Source organism: Anomaloglossus baeobatrachus, chromosome 10, assembly GCF_048569485.1.
Source record: "Anomaloglossus baeobatrachus isolate aAnoBae1 chromosome 10, aAnoBae1.hap1, whole genome shotgun sequence".
NCBI classification, from domain to species: Eukaryota; Metazoa; Chordata; class Amphibia; order Anura; family Aromobatidae; genus Anomaloglossus; species Anomaloglossus baeobatrachus.
In genome coordinates this window covers 169,489,930-169,509,673 of record NC_134362.1, presented here as the reverse complement: position 1 = coordinate 169,509,673, position 19,744 = coordinate 169,489,930, and the positions used below count along the sequence as shown (strand labels likewise).

Here is a 19,744-nt window from a genome sequence, read left to right as displayed (position 1 = left end):
GTGTGTGGTCAGTGTGTGCACAATGTGTGCTCAATGTGTGCTTGGTGTGTGTGCTCGGCTTGTGCTCAGTGTATGGTCAATGTGTGCTCGGTGTGTGGTCAGTGGGTGCTCGGTGTGTTTTCAGTGCGTGCTCGGTGTGTGCTAGGTGCGTGCTCAATGTGTGTGCTCGGCTTGTGCTCAATGTGTGGTGTGTGCTCGGTGTGTGGTCAGTGTGTGCTCAATGTGTGCTCGGTGTGTGTGCTCGGAGTGCGGTCAGTGTGTGCTCGGTGTGTGGTCAGTGTGTGCTCAATGTGTGCTCGGTGTGTGTGCTCGGAGTGCGGTCAGTGTGTGCTCGGTGTGTGGTCAGTGCGTGCTCGGTGTGTGGTCAGTGCATGCTCAGTGTGTGGTCAGCTTGAGAGTTTTGGCTAAAATATATTTGACCTTTCATATAAAACTATAGAAGAGATTGTAAACTATGACTGGCAGAGAAAAGTGGAAAGAGAGGGTTAGAATAATGAAGGATGTGATAGAGGTAGGGTAAGTACAAGTCATTAATTACCATTGCCATAAAGCCCATCATGGCATCATATAGGGAAGACTGTTCAGCAATGGACCCAATAAGAAGTGGAATGAACTTGGCTCCCTTTTTATCAAAATCGGTGTGTAGTAAGTCCCCTATGTTAGTTATATGTACTATTACATTACTTATTTTTTATTGCAGAATATGTGCTTAGTTTGTTCTATCTTAGGTTTTGTCATTGCCTAATGCTTGATCATAGAAATGTTAATATGGATAGTCTAACAATGGACGACAAGGGTAATTTTGTAAATGTCCTGATGAAGGAGTTTTACTCCGAAACGCGTTGAGTAAAATCACTTTCCAGGATACGGCTTCATTCCTTCACATGGCAGCGCGGATGTACTGTAAACCCTTATCGGCCATTGTTAGCTGTAGAATTCGAGGATCTGCAGCAGCCGTGTCCATGCTCTTCAAGTGGTTGTGTCTCACACAACCCCACCAGGTGAGCAATTCCCTGTATATCACCACCATCACACAGTTAAGACCCTTTTACGTTATTGTCTTTCACTCATTCAAATATGGAGAGTCTGAAAAAGGAGCATGCCGTACAAGTACAGAGGTCACGAGCAGAGAGTAATTTCTGAGGATACCAGTGAAACCAGTTCCCAGACTTCTACAACGAGGAGATGTTTGGAAATAGGAAAAGTGATATAATGTGTTTGATATGTAAAATAAGTTAACTAACATTCTTTGTTTCATAGATTTGAGCTTTATCCTATTTCAGACACCCACTCGTGGTCCCAGACATTCAGAATTTCCTCTAAGTTGTCTCCTTACTTGTGTATTGATGGTATGAGGGTTGGCTCTCTGGTTCAGTCCAGTAGCTAAGCCTGCTGTTATGATTCATGCACGTGTCATGCTGTACAAAGGCTAGTAAGACGCAGTACAGTGTAATCCCCACTAGGTGGCAGCAGAGTAGTGAAGGAGAGACAAAAACACTGTAACGGAAAGGCAGCTGAAGTACAGCAAAGTAACTTCAGCAATGTTAACAGGCGAATCACCAGGGGCCAATAGAGTAGTCAAACAGTCAGGGTCTAGCCAGGAAAGTCGAGTCACTGCAAAGGGAGGATCAATATCAAAGTCAGAAAGCAGAACCGAATCGGAAGTCGGGAGATCAGAGGGAAACACAAACAACAGGCAGGAGCCGGAAGTCAGGGACCGGGACAGGCAGACAAACGAGGGAGGGTCAAAGTCAGGACACAGTAGCAGGGAGACAGAACAGATCGGGAACACTCACCAGAGCCAGTATACACGCTGCAAGGCAGAAATATCACTGGCATTGAGCTATAGGTAGAGAGGCAATAGATAGCGTCCTGGGATCCAGAAGAGGCAAGGGAAGTTAACCCCTGACATGACCAGGCCAGAGCTGAGTGTAACTAGCAGCAGGGAAAAGCCGGCCTTGATCTTGACAGTACGGCTCTGCCGTTCCTGAGCCAGTACATGTATCCTGCCTCCGGGAGGAGCCTGTTTGTTCTGGCCTCGTTCCGGGGGTCACGCCGCCATATCGTGGTGCTGCTGCCTCCGGGATGCCGCCAGTGATATTTCCGGCTCTGCTGTGTGCTCCGTTTCTGTGAGACGTTCTCTGGTTCTTGTCCTGCTACTCGACACTGTTTGTCCTGACCTCAGCTCCCCTTCCCCGACCTGACTTCCATCCCTCTTGCCTTACATAACCTCCATCTCCCCGACCTGACCTTCGTTTCCTCAGCCTGTCCTTATCTCGGTTCCTCCGGCCCGCCTGTCCCTCCTACCCATCCCTCCCTGTCCCTCCGGTCTCCTATCCTGTCCTGTGTTCCCCACATCCTCCCCTGTGCTTACTTGCTCTCCCGGTATCCAACCTCAGCTCTGATCTTTGATTTTGGCTTGTTTTCTCCTCAGTACTGATGTGACATCCCAGCTTAGACCCTGACTGATCGACTATCCCTGCTCTTGTAAGCGACCTCTAGTGGGCTTCTATCTAACTACATGCAGTTCTTTTCCTACCTGAGTCCCTGCGCCCCCTAGTGGCAGCTTGACACCTGTGACTTGATGACTGATAACATGATGACTGATGTTGAGATCCAGGTGGCTGGCTTACTTGAGGAACTGAACTAAACCGCAACAACCAACCTTCTTCATCATGTCATCAATAGACAGTGAGGGGGAAAAAAATCTCTTTGTGGAACGTCACATCTCATCAGGAACCCATAACTTCTGGGACCATGAAGATGGAAACTCTCTGCTTGTGTTGGAATGTAAGAAGCACAGAACTTGTTTAATGTCATCAGATCTGCCTGTGTATCTATTGTGAAGATCATTATAACCTGTCAGTCTTTTTTCTTGAGGCTATTTACTTAGCGAAATTACATACCACTCACACACGTCTCACCATTTCAAAGTCCATCAAGGTTGTCATAATCTGAAGTTTTTCATCCTGCAAAAAAAATATTGTTAATTACTTTACCCGCTGAAGGTCTCTCAAAGACGCTATTGTTTGTTTTATCATAGTAGCATCACAGTTTAAAGAAATATTATACACTAGCTGTAGTACCCGGCGTTGCCCGGGATAGTAACTGTTTCTCTCCCAGTCTCTGTCTCCTTCTCTGTCTGTCTCTCTTTCTGTCTCTTTCCCTGTCGCTCTCTCTATATTCTGTCTGTTTGCCTCTTTCCCTATCTCTTTGTATCTTTCCTCGGCTGTCTCTTTCCAACTGCCTGTCTTTGTCTGTCTTTCTGTATGTCTGTCTTTTTCCCTGTTTGTTTAATTGTCTCTTTACCTGTCTCCCTATCTCTGTCTGCCTCTCTCTTCCCTGTCTGTATGTCTCTTTCCCTGTCTCTCTCTACCTGTCTCTCTATGTCTTCTGTCTGCCTCTTTCCCTGTCTGTCTGTGTCTTTCCTTGTCTGTCTCTTTCCCTGTCTGCCTCTTTCCATCTGTCTCTTCCCCTGTCTGCCTCTTTCCCTGTCTGTATGTCTCTTTCCCTGTCTCTCTCTACCTGTCTGTCTCTCTGTCTTCTGTCTGGTTGCCTCTTTCCCTGTCTGTATCTTTCCTTGTCTGTCTCTTTCCCTGTCTGCCTATCTCTGTCTCTTTCCCTGTCTGCCTATCTCTGTCTCTTTCCCTGTCTCTATGTCTCTTTCCCTGTCTGCCTCTTTCAGTCTGTCTCTTTCCCTGTCTGCCTTTCTGGCTCTTTACCTGTCTATATCTCTATTTCCCTGTCTCTATGTCTCTTTCCCTGTCTGCCTCTTTCAGTCTGTCTCTTTCCCTGTCTGCCTCTTTCTATCTGCCTTTTTCTGTCTCTTTCCCCGTCTGCCTCTTTCCCCGTCTGCCTCTTTCCCCGTCTGCCTCTTTCCCTCTCTGTGCCTGTATGTCTGTCTCTCTTTATGTCTCTCTCTCTCTCTCTATCTGGCACTCCACCTCCAAATGAGGCATCTGTGCAAAAGTTTGTGATTGTAAATGTGATGGTGCGGATTCCTTTAGCAGACGCACACACACACACGTACGCACACACACACGCATGCACGCACACACGCACACGCACACACACAGATTTATATATTAGATTTTACCATAGCTATAAGTCCAACCATAACTAGACATAAACCTGCTGCAAAATTAGCCGTATACTGACTGCTGTCAGCTGACATGCTGATTCAGCCAATAGCTATCATACCTCCCAACTTTTAAAGAAGGAAAAGAGGGACAAAGTTTGCGGCGGCAAATTTTTAGGCCACGCCCCCTAACCACACCCATTTCACAGTCACGCCCATATCCACTCCCCATCCACACCCATTCAGCATGGACACGCAGGCGGCCAGCGGGCCTCCAGCATGGACACGCAGGCGGCCGGCGGGCCTCCAGCACGGACACGCAGGCGGCCGGCGGGCCTCCAGCACGGACACGCAGGCGGCCGGCGGGCCTCCAGCACGGACACGCAGGCGGTCGGCGGGCCTCCACAATGGACACGCATGCGGTCGGCGGGCCTCCAGCACGGACACGCAGGCGGCCGGCGGGCCTCCAGCACGGACACGCAGGCGGCCGGCGGGCCTCCAGCACGGACACGCAGGCGGCCGGCAGGCAGCCGGCGGGCCTCCAGCACGGACACGCAGGCGGCCGGCAGGCAGCCGGCGGGCCTCCAGCACGGACACGCAGGCAGCCGGCGGGCCTCCAGCAGGGACACGCAGGCAGCCGGCGGGCCTCCAGCACGGAGAGGCAGGCAGCCGGCGGGCCTCCAGCACGGAGAGGCAGGCAGCCGGCGGGCCTCCAGCACGGACACGCAGGCAGCCGGCGGGCCTCCAGCACGGACACGCAGGCAGCCGGCGGGCCTCCAGCACGGACACGCAGGCAGCCGGCGGGCCTCCAGCACGGACACGCAGGCAGCCGGCGGGCCTCCAGCACGGACACTCAGGCAGCCGGCGGGCCTCCAGCACGGACACTCAGGCAGCCGGCGGGCCTCCAGCACGGACACTCAGGCAGCCGGCGGGCCTCCAGCACGGACACTCAGGCAGCCGGCGGGCCTCCAGCACGGACACTCAGGCAGCCGGCGGGCCTCCAGCACGGACACGCAGGCAGCCGGCGGGCCTCCAGCACGGAGAGGCAGGCAGCCGGCGGGCCTCCAGCACGGAGAGGCAGGCAGCCGACGGGCCTCCAGCACGGAGAGGCAGGCAGCCGGCGGGCCTCCAGCATGGAGAGGCAGGCAGAGGGCAGGCGGCAGAGGGGCGCCCGCACAGACAGGCGGCGGGGGCGCCCGCACAGACAGGCGGCGGGGGCCCGCAAAGACAGGCGGCGGGGGGCCCGCAAAGACAGGCGGCGGGGGGCGCCCGCACAGACAGGCGGCTGGGGGCGCCCGCACAGACAGGCGGCTGGGGGCGCCCGCACAGAGAGGCGGCTGGGGGCGCCCGCATAGAGAGGCGGCTGGGGGCGCCCGCATAGAGAGGCGGCCGGCCGCACGGACAGAGAGGCGGCCGGCCGCACGGACAGAGAGGCGGCCGGCCGCACGGACAGTGAGACGGCGGGCCGCCCGCACAGAGAGGCGGCCGTCCGCCCGCAGAGAGGCGGCCGTCCGCAGAGACAGGCGGCCGTCCGCCCGCAGAGACAGGCGGCCGTCCGCCCGCAGAGACAGGCGGCCGTCCGCCCGCAGAGACAGGCGGCCGTCCGCCCGCAGAGACAGGCGGCCGGCCGCCCGTACAGACAGGTGGCCGGCCGCCCGCACAGACAGGCGGCCGGCCGCACGCACAGAGAGGCGGTCGGCCGACCGCACAGAGAGGCGGCCGGCCGCACGCACAGACAGGCGGCCGGCCGCACGCACAGACAGGCGGCCGGCCGCACGCACAGACAGGCGGCCGGCCGCACGCACAGACAGGCGGCCGGCCGCACGCACAGACAGGCGGCCGGCCGCACGCACAGAGAGGCTCCGGCCGGGAGGGGAGGGGAGGGGAGGAGAGGAGAATCAGCGCTGGGGAGATTCTACATACCTTAGCAGCAGCACAGAGACAGAGACTAGTTTCGGGCAGCGCACTCCTCTCTGTTCACGTGTTAGGATGGTAGGAGGGAAAAGCAGGGAGGCGGGGAGAGAGTGGGTGGGCGGAGCCTGGGAGACGGCCGTCCCGCTCGTGGCAACGGGACAAACAATGCAAAGCGTGATAGTCCCGCTGTATCCGGGACGGTTGGGAGGTATACATGGAAGCTCAGTTTGGACAAGCATGCATGTATTCTCAATTTTCAAAGGGGATACGCTTTTGCTAGACACCCCTAGCCAGTGGCGACCATATTGCAGGCCTAGAAGGGAGGGGGGTCTTCGCAACCAGGGTCTGACTGGTCTTGCGGGAAAGCAAGTCCTCGGTCGCCCCCCGTGTTGGATATAGTGGGGGCCCGCCGCTGGCAAACATGGTCGTTAGAACGGGCCTACACGTGCGCTCTGACGTCAGCAAGCAGCGCATAGCAGAGATGTTTACTGGCCGCCGGCCTATCAAAGGTCGCGCGAGTTAGAGAGCGGCCTCTGATAGGCCGGCGGCAATACAAGTCTCTGCTATGTTCCTGGAGCTGCTGCCAGAACGCGGTGCAGAGCAGTATGCTTAATGGCCGTCATGCCTTACTGCATCACGCTGGGCCGCGGAGGTGGCAGTGACAGACTGGAGGCAAAGACTGTGAGTGCACATTATGAAGCAGTGTGACAGAGAGCAGGGTGGGGTGAGTGGGCCATATGGAAAATGGGGCACAGTATTTAGAAATAAAGAAACAGTGTGAAGAAGGGGGGAATAGTATGGAGAGATAAGAACTTGTGGGCACAGTATGGATGAGTGGGAGCATAGTGAGGACAGAATGGAGGAGTGGGAGCATAGTGAGGACCGTATGGATGAGTGGGAGCATAGTGAGGACAGTATGGATGAGTGGGAGCATAGTGAGGACAGTATGGATCAGTGGGAGCATAGTGAGGACAGTATGGATCAGTGGGAGCATAGTGAGGACAGTATGGATCAGTGGGAGCATAGTGAGGACAGTATGGATCAGTGGGAGCATAGTGAGGACCGTATGGATGAGTGGGAGCATAGTGAGGACAGTATGGATGAGTGGGAGCATAGTGAGGACAGTATGGATGAGTGGGAGCATAGTGAGGACAGTATTGATAAGTGAGAGCATAGGGGGGACAGAATAGTACGGATAAGTGGGAGCATAGAGGGAACAGTATGGATGAGTAGGAGCCTAGAGGACAGTATGGATAAGTGGCAGCATAGTGAGGACAGTATGGATGAGTGGGAGCATAGGGAGGACAGTATGGATGAGTGGGAGCATAGGGAGGACAGTATGGATGAGTGGGAGCATTGGGACCGTATGGATAAGTGTGAGCATGAGGGAATTGTATGGATGAGTGGGAGCATAGTCAGGACAGTATGGATGAGTGGGAGCATTGTCAGGACAGTATGGATGAGTGGGAGCATTGTCAGGACAGTATGGATGAGTGGGAGCATGAGAGAATTGTATGGATAAGTGGGAGCATAGCGGAACAGTATGGATAGGTGTAAACATGGGGGACAGAATGGATAAGTGGGAGCATAGGAACGTTGGAAGCATAGGAGGAACCGTATGGATAAGTGCGAGCATGGGGGGTTTGTATGGAGAAGTAAGGGATCTAAATGTTGAAGTGGGACCATGGGGGACAGTGTGGGGAGGTAAATCAGATGTTGGCTGGTAACAGCCTTACCATTGTTAAAGAAGCTTCCCATTGAATATTGCATTCATTAAATGTGTGCAGGTAATGTAGTGTGATAAAATACTCACCTACTGCTGCTTTCTCCGGTGTCCAGCGCTGTTCTCCTTTTTTCAGTGATGTCACCGCGCTGCAGACTTTCTGGAATACGCTGCTCTGCATATCCCACAGGTGACTTTTAGGCTCGAGGAGTGGGGAAGGGCCATACACAATTCTTGCACAGAGGCCCTATGCTCTCAGTGTCTGCCCCTGACCCTCGCGGTGCCTTACCTTGCATGAGATCAAAAGGATTGAGCATGTTGAAATCCAACATGCTCAACCCAGTTTTTCTCACGAGAAATTGCCAACAGGTGAGTTTTGGGACACGCTTATATCTAGTCGATATTAGGCTGAACTAGATGGGTTCGGATGACGTTTCTCTTGTATATGGACATGTTAATTCTCTTTATTTCAGGGACTATCTTGGCTTTTCAAGATTTGAGACTGGACTTTCTTGACATTACCTTTGTCACCGTCTATTGAACTAATGATCTGATGTTGCAAGTTAAAGCTGACTTCACAATACATACTGACACACAAGTAAAGGGCTTTTTTGGGGTACTGCTCACTTCTACATCCAGAGGTGAGCCGTGCTAATGACGTTGCAGCTCTTCATACCTGTTGCAACCCATGCATGTTCGTCAGGTGTTGCATACCTGTCGTATTCGTTTGAATAAGACGCATGTATGATACATACTTCCCAGCAGTTATGTGGGGTCGCAATGTCATCAGCATCACTCACCTGCCGAAGCGGAAGTGAGCAGCAAAATCTGGTATCATATCTGCATTAATTTGCAATATCAGACTGTAAACTCAGTAGATTGTGACCAAGAAAAGATCAGGCTAATGTAGCGAAACATCCCTGTCTGTACTCACTTCTGATCCTGTTGCTGGTAGGCGCAACACCTTTATTATGAATGATGAGGGGTAACAATGCAGCAGTTCTGTTTAATGTTCTTGAACTTGGGCAGTTTGGGGGTAAATATTGAAAATGGTTTTCTAATTGACACTCTTCTGTGACCCTCGGAAGCAGCTACACACTTTTTAAACCACTAGCTCAATCCTTCCAGTTGCCAGTTATAAATGCTACTTACCCTGGTTCACTCCTGTTACTCTGCTCCTGTCTAGCTAGCTTAATTCCCGTTACTGAACTCTGCTTATATTTTGACTATTCTACTGTCTGCCAACTTTATTTCTATCCTGATCTTTTGCTACGTACTGATTAAACTTTCCAACCATTTTTTGTCAAGTGATTCCTCCAGCTAGCCACCACTCCATGAACTCAACCTAGGGGCTCCTACGTAAGACCAGATCTCTGTATAGGAGTCAGAAACTGAAGGCCAGGGTTCCCCTAGCACCTGCTAGACAGATTGACTAGTGCAAAACCTATCTTTGGAAGCCCTTTTAGCTTCTACCAGCCTTTCACCGATGGTGCTCTGTGATATCCAGTCCAGTCTCACATCTTGTAACCTATTCTTAGAAGCCCTTTTAGGTTCTACAAGTCTTTCACCGATGGTGGTTTGTGACATCCAGTCTAGTCTCAGATCTTGTAACTTAGCCATGGAAGCCCTTTTAGGTTCTACCAGATTTTCACTAATGGTGCTCTGTGACATCCAGTCCAGTCTCACTTCTTGTAACCTACCCTTGGTAGAACCTAAAAGGGCTTCCAGCCTTTCACCGATGGTGCTCAGTGACATTCAGTCCAGTCTCACATCTTGTAACCTATCCATGGAAGCCCTTTTATGTGCTACCAGCCTTTCACTGATGGTGCTCTGTAACATCCAGTCCAGTCTCACATCTTGTAACCTATCTTTGGAAGCCCTTTTAGGTTCTACCAGCCATTCACCGATGATGCTGTGTGACATCCAGTCCTGTCCCACATCTTGTAACCTATTCTTAGAAGCTCTTTTAGGTTCTACCAGCCTTTCACTGATGGTGTTCTGTGACATCCAGTCTAGTCTCACATCTTGTAACCTATCCTTGGAAGCCCTTTTAGGTTCTATCAGCCTTTCACTGATGGTGCTCAGTGACATTCAGTCCTGTCTCACATCTTGTAACCTATTCTTAGAAGCTCTTTTAGGTTCTACCAGCCTTTCACTGATGGTGTTCTGTGACATCCAGTCTAGTCTCACATCTTGTAACCTATCCTTGGAAGCCCTTTTAGGTTCTATCAGCCTTTCACTGATGGTGCTCAGTGACATTCAGTCCTGTCTCACATCTTGTAACCTATTCTTAGAAGCTCTTTTAGGTTCTACCAGCCTTTCACTGATGGTGTTCTGTGACATTCAGTCCAGTCTCACATCTTGTAACCTGTCCATGGAAGCCCTTTTACGTTCCACCAGCCTTTCACTGATGGTGCTTTGTAATATCCAGTTCAGTCTCACATCTTGTAACCTGTCCATGGAGGCCCTTTTAGGTGCTACCAGCCTTTCACCGATCATGCTCTGTGACATCCAGTCCAGTCTCAAATCTTGTAACCTATCCTTGGAAGCCCTTTTGGGTTCTATCAGCCTTTCACCGATGGTGATCTGTGGCATCCAGTCCAGTCTCACATCTTGTAACCTATCCTTGGAAGCCCTTTTAGGTGCTGCCAGCCTTTCACTGATGGTACTCTGTGGCATTCAGTCCAGTCTTAAATCTTGTAATGAATCAACCTCTTTAAAATAGATCTTCTAGGCTGGTGTACTTACTTTGAAAATCCATGTAAGAATGACAACATTTTCCACAAATATTAAAATACGTATTTTAGGACTCCAGCTCACTTTATAAAACTATTAGCATGTCCATACTCTGATATCTCATTTGATTGTATTGCTGCTACAATGCACAGCATACCCTGGTATTATGCTAGGTGTTTAAGTGAAGATGAGACACACATTCTGACTATATGACATGAAGCAGTTGAGGTGAAGTATATATATGTATACATATACCAAATGGCATTACATAGAGTCTCTTTGTATATACTTTACCATTTCCAGGACTCCTCTGAAGGTCATATCCACTGATACAATTGTAGGTTCACGCCAATCTCTGACAGATCTGATATTCGCCAAGCGATCAGCCATCCCATCGTTAATAATACTGTCCGTCACATTGTAATAGCCGCAAATGTCTTGGCAACGCGTCATAGCTGCAAGCCCACATACAATATTATGATCAGATACAACAAGTTGCACACCTTAAAAGCCATCAGATTGTTAATGATAAAAATGATTATATATATATACACAACAGAAAAAATTGAATGACGCAATAATCAAACAAAACTATCAGATATACAAAAAAATCCCAATCGAAATTCATTAAGAGAGTCCTGATTTCGGATCGTGTTGGGTCCCAATGATCAGAGTCCAAGCACTTAATATTTTGGGCATAATCCTTTACGATAATTACAAGAGGTGTCACACAAAACACTTAAAGGGTAACTTACCGCACAGAAGGAAAATAAGAAGAGTCCACTGCATTTCCCAAAAAGTTCTGAGCCCAAAGAGATCAAATTGTTAATTCACGAAACCCATGAAATGCCGAAATCTAGCAGTTGAACAGGATGAACAACTTATTTCAGAGAACATGATTTTCCACCTGAACGGGAATTCGAAGGTAAAACCAGAAGAAGCGATCACATGTAGAACAATGAGGACGGAACAGAAGCCACCGCTGTATATATCACCTGGGAGTGGTAAAGAGGAGGGAGCAGAAAGGAAGGGGGAGCGGAAAAGAAAAATGAGAGCTAACTGCATGGTGACTTAGGAAGAAAAGGGTAAATCAAACGCAAATTTATGGGAAAAAAAGGACAGAACTGATTGATGAAGTTGGTGCTATTGGGCGGTCCCCAACAGCTACTGAAATTACAAACTAATGCAAAAATACCGAAAAGAAAAATGACGAGACGTGTTCTTTGTTATAAAAATGGATACTTCATCTGCATTTTTTCTTTATAGCTTCCTCTCCAATTGAATCCATAAATTTGGCTCACAGATATAAAACTTTATGGTACCATTCACACCTGCATTTTAAATATCTCAATATTTGTAAGAGGAACAAAAACATGAGATATAAGAGCTTGGCTCTGTCACAGGGAATGTAATGACGGGACAGGGGCCCCTAGGCTGGCCTTCACACTTGAGACCCTGCACATTCCCTTATCTTGGAGGTAAGCTTGAAGGTAGCCAGGTCCAAGCCCCTAGCGTGACCCTAACTCCTGTCCGGAGCCTGATCTTACTCCCCCTCTCCCACACCCTTGGGGTGGGCCGGAAAACAGAAAGAGAAAACACCACAAAACGACACTTACAAGGGAGAGTGGAAACTCATACACAACTCAAAACACAAAAGGAGAAACTATGTGTATTGGGGAACAATGAAAAAAGGAAGGAAGTAACGCACAACAGGGGAACACTCACACCACTCAAAAGCGCAATATGGATCACCATTAACAGGATAACCACCAAGACCGGTATCGCTGGAGCTTATACTGAAGCCATCAGCAGTACCTGCTGGAAGGAAGCTGTGCTTTAAATAGGGAGAAGATAGCTGTACAAGGCAATTAGCAACCTGAGCTCTAGGACCTGTTTACAAGTCTTAAGGAATTAACTGCTGCAGAGCTGAAGACCAGTGAACCTGAACCAGCCGACGTCCGGCTCTGGCTGAACAATCCAGAAGCCTCAGGTTGCTTGTCAGACTCTGAGGTGTGAACAGAGTCTGATGACGTTGTGCCAGTCGGTGTGTGCAGAGCCGAAAATCACATGACAGGCTCTTGCAGAGACTTTATAAAAATGATGTCAAGAAAAAAAGGGAAATAATATACTACTGCAATATGAGTTATAAGGCTCACCTGTTGAAGTAGATTTGTTGTGCCACAGGTCAAGGAGAGCAACAGAAACTGGAGATGTTGATGCTGCGGAGCTGGTCTAGCCAAATTTAATAGTGAGGACTAGTAGAGCTGGATATGCAGGGCAGCACATGGATTAGTGTAGCTAGAGGTCACAGGTGTAGCCGAATTGAGTGTGCTGACACCACTTAGGATCAGCTGAGTAGGCTGGCAGAATCCTTGAAGCAGCAGAACTGAGTGTGCGGACAGCACCTTGGAACTGAAGAGACGAGAACGCTGGCAGGTACCGTGATACAGCTGAGTTGAGACAGGCAGATATCTTGCAACAGAATTGAGAGTACAGGTATCACCTTGAAATAGCAGACACCAACAGGCAGGCAGGTACCTTGATGCAGGAGAATTGAGAGTAACAGCACCTTTGATTAGCAGAAATGAACAGGCTTGCAGGTACCTTGATGCAGCAGAGTTGAGTGCGCCAACAGAACTTTGGAATAGCAGAGGAGAGCTGCAAGTGTGGATAGCACCCAGGATCAGCTGAGCATAGTAGACAATCAGGTTTCCAGGTTGTAGCTGAACTGGATAGGACTTGTGGATAGACTCCTGGCTAGCATGCGGTAGCAGGGTGCAGTAGTACCTAAATACTCAGGTAGCACATAGCTGCCTAGGGCGGCCTTGAAAGCCTTTTGATGATGATGAAATCACTGGTGTGGCGCGAACTAGCACAGAGGGAGCCGGAAGGACAAAGCAAATTTGAGCGCTGAGTGGGGTAAGGTGAGCAAAAAGGGGTTTCTGTCTCTTCTAAATCTTACCTACAGATGCCACGGCATAAACCTGGTGACAGATTCCTTTCAAAGAGGAGATCCACTCAAAATGATCTTCTAATGTCACAGATATTTAAATGTAAGATGATCACATTGGTGAAGTCTATTATATCGGCTCACCACTGATTTCTATACTGGAAATTCTGAGTAAACAGCCAAACCACTTTGCAACTGTTTACAGATTTCTATTACTGGAAATATCTAATTATCACAAGATTCAGGAAAACAGCATAATTTACACCAGGTTGTAACGCTTGGCACTATCTTACGGGGTCAGATGAACGGAAGGGTAGTCAGGTCACGTATAATCATAAGGGGTAAACAAAGATGGAGTCAGGGCCCAACCTGAGGGTCACAATACCAGAAGAGCACGTAGTAGTAAAAGGGAGCAAGCAAATATGTAGTCAGATAACGGTCCGGGGTCCAGACCAGGAATGCACAACAGGAATAGGGAGCAGGCAGAGGGAAGTCCAACAACAGTCCAGGGTCAGAATACCAAGAACAGACCACTAGCAGACACACAAACTACGGCAACACAGCAGAGCCAGAGAGTACAACTGGCAGAGATCTGGGGGAACTTCAGTAAAGAAGCCTGAGCAATTACCCGGAAGATGGAACAGCTGAGTAACCAGCACCTCCCAGAACCAACCTGGACTCCAGTATAGTGACCAAGTTGCTAGTTCATTAACAAGGATGGCACCGCAGAGCATCTCCAAAGGCAAGATGCTCTGTACAAGGAATTGACACACTGCCAGATATGTAAGTGCCACAGAGCATCTCCAAGGGCAAGATGCTCTGCATAAAGGAACAGACACACTGCCAGATCTGTAAGTGCTACAGAGCATCTCCAATGGCAAGATGCTCTGCACAAAGGAACAGACACACTACCAGATCTGTAAGTGCCGCAGAGCATCTCCAAGGGCAAGATGCTCTGCACAAAGAACAGATACACTGCCAGATCTGTAAGTGCCACAGAGCATCTCCAACGGCAAGATGATCTGTACAAGGAATGGACACACTGCCAGATCTGTAAGTGCCACAGATCATCTCCAAGGGCAAAATGCTCTGCATAAAGGAACAGACACACTGCCAGATCTGTAAGTGCTACAGACCATCTCCAATGGCAAGATGCTCTGCATAAAGGAACAGACACACTGCCAGATCTGTAAGTGTCACAGAGCATCTCCAAGGGCAAGATGCTCTGCACAAAGGAACAGACACACTACCAGATCTGTAAGTGTCGCAGAGCATCTCCAAGGGTAAGATGCTCTGCACAAAGAACAGATATATGCCAGATCTGTAAGTGCCACAGAGCATCTCCAACGGCAAGATGATCTGCACAAGGAATGAACACACTACCAGATCTGTAAGTGTCGCAGAGCATCTCCAAGGGTAAGATGCTCTGCACAAAGAATGGACACACTGCCAGATCTGTAAGTGCCACAGAGCATATCCAAGGGCAAGATGCTCTGCACAAAGGAACAGATACATTGCCAGATCTGTAAGTGCCACAGAGCATCTCCAAGGGCAAGATGCTCTGCACAAAGGAACAGATACATTGCCAGATCTGTAAGTGCCACAGAGCATCTCCAAGGGCAAGATGCTCTGCACAAAGGAATACATACACTGCGAGATCAGTAAGTGCTGCAGAGCATCTCCATGTCTGTGAGATGCTCTGCACAGAGAATCGTGACACAGATTAAAAATAATTCATATATGTGACAGGTGCTTTTCAATGAAGTGTAGAAGGTTTATATACATAAATTTACATCATGTTGTTAATATGAGTTGACAATGTGACCCCTAGATCGGACAATGAGCAAGTGAGCTTGTCGTTGTCTGTTTTATTTGACAATTTATTCCGTGTGTCCACATCCAGAGATTTTACAGTTTCGATATACTGGACAAAAGGTAACGCCGTCATCCTCTAGTTTCCTTTATATGCAGAGGATATTATACTGGCATGTCCAGATAGCTGCATTATTACTGTCCTCTCCCCTCGCTTGTGGGAATAGTAGATCCGGGCGTGCAATAAAAAAAAAAAAATCTACCCTAGAACAAACTGTGACTCAGGCAAACACAGTCATAAAACAAGATTTATTGAATTTGGGCTGTTTGTAAAACTATACAAATTTACAGCATAGTGCAAATAGGTCTTATTAGTGCATCAGATTGCAGTAGAGCTACAATGTACACGGCTATGAGGAGATGGGGCTACCAGCCACCACTGCGGGGTATATACAATAAGGCGGATCTATAAAGGAAGGTAAAGTCGTAACAAATATGAGGAAGTCGGCTACATTTCCATTACCACATATTGTAGATAATGTTTTAATGGGTAAATATGTTCTTCACAGTCACAGAATAAATACATTTATGTAATACAATGGCACTGATTATGCAGCTGTCTGGTACAATGATGGTGGATATGGCTGCCAAACACAATTGTGTTGTGTCGATATTTACCTTTCATATAGCTCTAAAGTGGATCTGTCATCAGATGTCTCAATATAAACTGCATGCTTCATTAAAAAGATCTCTAAGACCTAATGAAACTGGTGTACTTACTTAATAAATCAATGTGAGAATGTCTGTACAATCTTGTTTCAAAGTGTAAACTCAATCTCTGCCCAACTATACTAATTGACAGCTCCTCTTCCCCGCTGGGGCTGAATCTTCACCCATCTGACCTGATTGACAGCTCCTTATTGTCCCTCCTTCCTGCTGTTGCTGAAGCGCCACCCATTTAGCCTGACTGACAGCTATTTATTGTCCCTCCTCCCTGCTGTAGCTCCACCCACCTAGCCTGATTGATAGCTCTTTATTGAACCTCCTCCTTGCTGTTGTTGAATTTTCACTCATCTAACCTGATGGACATCTTCTCATTGTCCCTCCTCCCTGCTGTTGTTGAATCTTCACCCATCAAATCTGATGGACACCTCCTGATTGTCCCTCCTCCTTGCAGCTGCGTAATCTCCAGCCACCTAGCCTGATGGACAGCTCCTCATTGTCCCTCCTCCTTGCTGTTGTTCAATCATCACCCATATAACCTGATGGACAGCTCCTCATTGTCCCTCCTCCTTGCTGTTGTTCAATCATCACCCATATAACCTAATGGACAGCTCCTCATTGTCCCTCCTCCTTGCTGTTGTTCAATCATCACCCATATAACCTGATGGACAGCTCCTCATTGTCCCTCCTACTTGCTGTTGTCCAATCTTCACCCATCTAACCTGATGGACAGCTCCTCATTGTCCCTCCTCCCTGCTGTTGTTAATCTTCACCCATCTAATCTGATGGAAAACTCCTGATTGTCCCTCCTCCTTCCTGCTGCGGAATCTCCAGCCACCTAGCCTGATTGACAGATCCTCAGTGTCCCTCCTCACCGCTGCAGCTGAATTTTCTCATACCTACCCTGATTGACAGCTTCTCCGTGTCCCACATCTGTTCTGCTGCTGCTGAACCACTGTCCACAAAGACGATTGAAAGTTCTACATTGAACCTCTTCCGTGCTGTTGCAGAATCTTCACCCATCTAATCTGACTGACAGGTCCTTATTGTCCCTCCTCTCTGCTGTTGATGAATCTCGACCCACCTAGCCTAATTGACATCTCTTCATTGTCCCTCCTACCTGCTGCTGAATCTACACCCACCTAGCCTGATTGACAGCTTTTCTGTGCTCCACATCTGTGCTGTTTCTGCCAAACCACTGCCCACCAAGCCGATTGGAAGCTCCACATTGAACCTTCTCCCTCCTTTTGTTGAATGTTCACCCATCTAATCTGATTGACAGCTCATTATCGTCCCTACTCCTTGCTGTGGCTGATTCTTCACCCCTCTAACCTGATTTGGAGCTCCTTATTGCCCCTCCTTGCTGTTGCTGAATCTCTACCCACCTAGCCTGATTAACAACTCCTCATTGTCTATCTATCTTGATGCTGCTGAATCTACACTCACCTATCCTGATTGACTGCTCCTCAGTGTTCCTCCTCACCGCTGCAGCTGAATTTCCTCCTACTTAGCCTCACTGACAGCGTTTCCATGTTCTACATCTGTCCAATTGCATCAGAACCACTGCCCACCTGGCCGACTGACAGTTCCATAATGTTTTTCCTCCCTGCTGTATGTCTACCCACCTAGCCTGATTGACGACTCCTCAGTGTCCCTCCTCCGTGCTTCTGCTGAAATCTCACACTACTCAGAACAAGTTGCTACTGCCAGACTGGGTAGGCAGAAATTGATTAGAGTTGGACCCACAAGATGCAGATATTATTAGGACTGTACAGCCTTTCTATCATAGACCTCCCCAATAAGTACAACAGACTCATCAGGTTTAAGAGGTCTACATAAATAGGTATGCAGTTTGTATTATGACATTTTAATGATAGATTCCCTTTAAAGCACTAATAGACCATCTGTAATAATATAGACTGCTTTTTTTATCGAATGTATACCTTTTACCAATATATTTCAGTTTCGCTTTATTGGTAACTGTATGATATACATAGATCCTTCATAGCAGCGGCTTTCATATTAACGTTATTATTATTATTGCAAAAATGACAAAACAGAGTAGACAACAGAGTACTTATTTGCTAGGATCTGTCTCCTAGGATCTAAAATCTTACTTGAGGTTCCAAGATCTTTGGATCTTCAATCTGGAGACCCCAATGCGTCTTCCCTGGATCATAAAATCTATTATGAAGTCTATAAACTCATCAGCCAACCGTATATATATATATATATATATATACCTTCTTAGCTGGAGTGAGGACTTGGCCGACCATGATGTCATGTTACGTAGAGAAAGGCTACAAGATCTCAAAAGATCTCACCATCACTTTTAGGTGATTGGAAATGAACTCTAACTTTGGCAACTTAGTTATTGCCTAGAGGGGTCAACTGTTGGCTGGAGCTACCGGGAGGCAAAACAAAATCTTTAGACTAACCTCCATGTTTCTGGGAACAAGGTCAAGGGGAACCTGGAGGCTGTATCGCGAGACCAAACGTTGCCATGTAGCCTTTGCCTAATTTCTTGGTCAGCCTTCCTAAATATTTCACCCAAGCCTACAGGAACACACAACAGGCACGGAGGTAATAATTTGGGAAATTGTGTAAGGTCAAAACATTAATATTTTAATTCTTAAACTGTTGCAATGACCCGATGAAGGTGATCCATTAAGGCGTTGGTCTATGCACCAGTCCCATAAATAAGAACTTGACTTATCTAAAGACCTCAAGCACTCAGCCCTTCAATGCACACAGAAAATAGCTTAAAAATATCAGACGAGCAAAAAATATCAACACTACACCTCAAATCTTTACATACTTTGGTAGAAGTAGAATCGATATATATATTATAGAAAAAGTATAATTTCCAAGACTGGCAGTTTCATTCCCTGTTGGATTTCTAAGAGAGGGGACATTCGTATGGGCAATATGGGATTTAGTATTGGGACTGGTGCATTAGCCGCCTTTTACCATACCGTGAACCTGAGATTGACAAAGTAGTTATTTCTAATATCTGGATTTTGGCGTTTTTGTACTTTAGACTCTGTAGGTTTACACTGAGTAACTTTGATCCTTTTAGAAGTATGATAGGTGGCGTTGGAACAGATTTAATTAATTATTGGTGTCAACAACTAACCAGAACCAATTATCATCCTACTGGATGATAAAAGTGTTGGTGGTATGGATATGTGCGTGTCAAGCACATAGGAGGCCAAAAGACTGACCTTTGTCAGGCCACAACATAAAAATCAGAAAATAGCGCCAATAGGGCCTTAACTGTTTAACATATAGACAAGGATAAGGGAGGGAAGCTCCTCACCTGAAATGGTTATGTGAGACAGCCACTGATGAGCAAATGTACCGGCTGCTGCAGATTCACAGGTGAAGACACTGGAAAATTGCTGAAAGGAAGAGAAATGTGGTTCCTGCGCGCTGCCGTGAATGACCAGGCATGATAAATCCAGTAGGATTGATAGAATACTTTACAGTTTATAATCTACACATTTCAGGGTTTTCTGGCCATAATTAGTTTTGTCCTGATGAAGGGGTGAGGAAGCCTTGAAACGTCTAAAAAATAAACCACATAGTATTCTATCAATGCTACTGGATTAAAATTAGTTAAGTCCTGATGAAGGGGTGAGAAGGCCGTGAAACGCATAAATCATTTGATAGAAATGTAGAACTTTATTGAATGCATGACGTGCCTTTGTATTTGACAGGTAATCGCATGGTTGGGGACAACCATGATTAAAGAGGGGAGGAATGTAAGAGGGTGTCTAGTGCCCTACCACCCCCTGAAGATGTCATG

The 19,744-nt window shown here is 47.9% G+C and overlaps 1 protein-coding gene across 2 annotated transcripts in view; it reads right to left on the bottom strand.

Moving 5' to 3' along the window:
* The window catches only part of LOC142254653 (5-hydroxytryptamine receptor 3A-like), a 59,909-nt gene extending 41,513 nt beyond the window's left edge, over window positions 1–18,396 (bottom strand). Inside the window, exons 1-3 of one of the 2 annotated variants that reach the window (XM_075325827.1) lie at window positions 18,375–18,396; window positions 10,746–10,906; window positions 2,925–2,969 (exon numbers count right to left, since the gene is read on the bottom strand). In XM_075325827.1, coding sequence (XP_075181942.1) covers window positions 2,925–2,969; window positions 10,746–10,904 — 204 coding nt within the window. In that variant the 5' untranslated portion in view covers window positions 10,905–10,906; window positions 18,375–18,396. Of the gene's footprint in view, window positions 1–2,924; window positions 2,970–10,745; window positions 10,907–11,206; window positions 11,393–18,374 lie in introns of those variants that run through there. The other variant, XM_075325826.1, reaches the window with a different exon arrangement.
* Window positions 18,397–19,744: the final 1,348 nt, after the last annotated feature.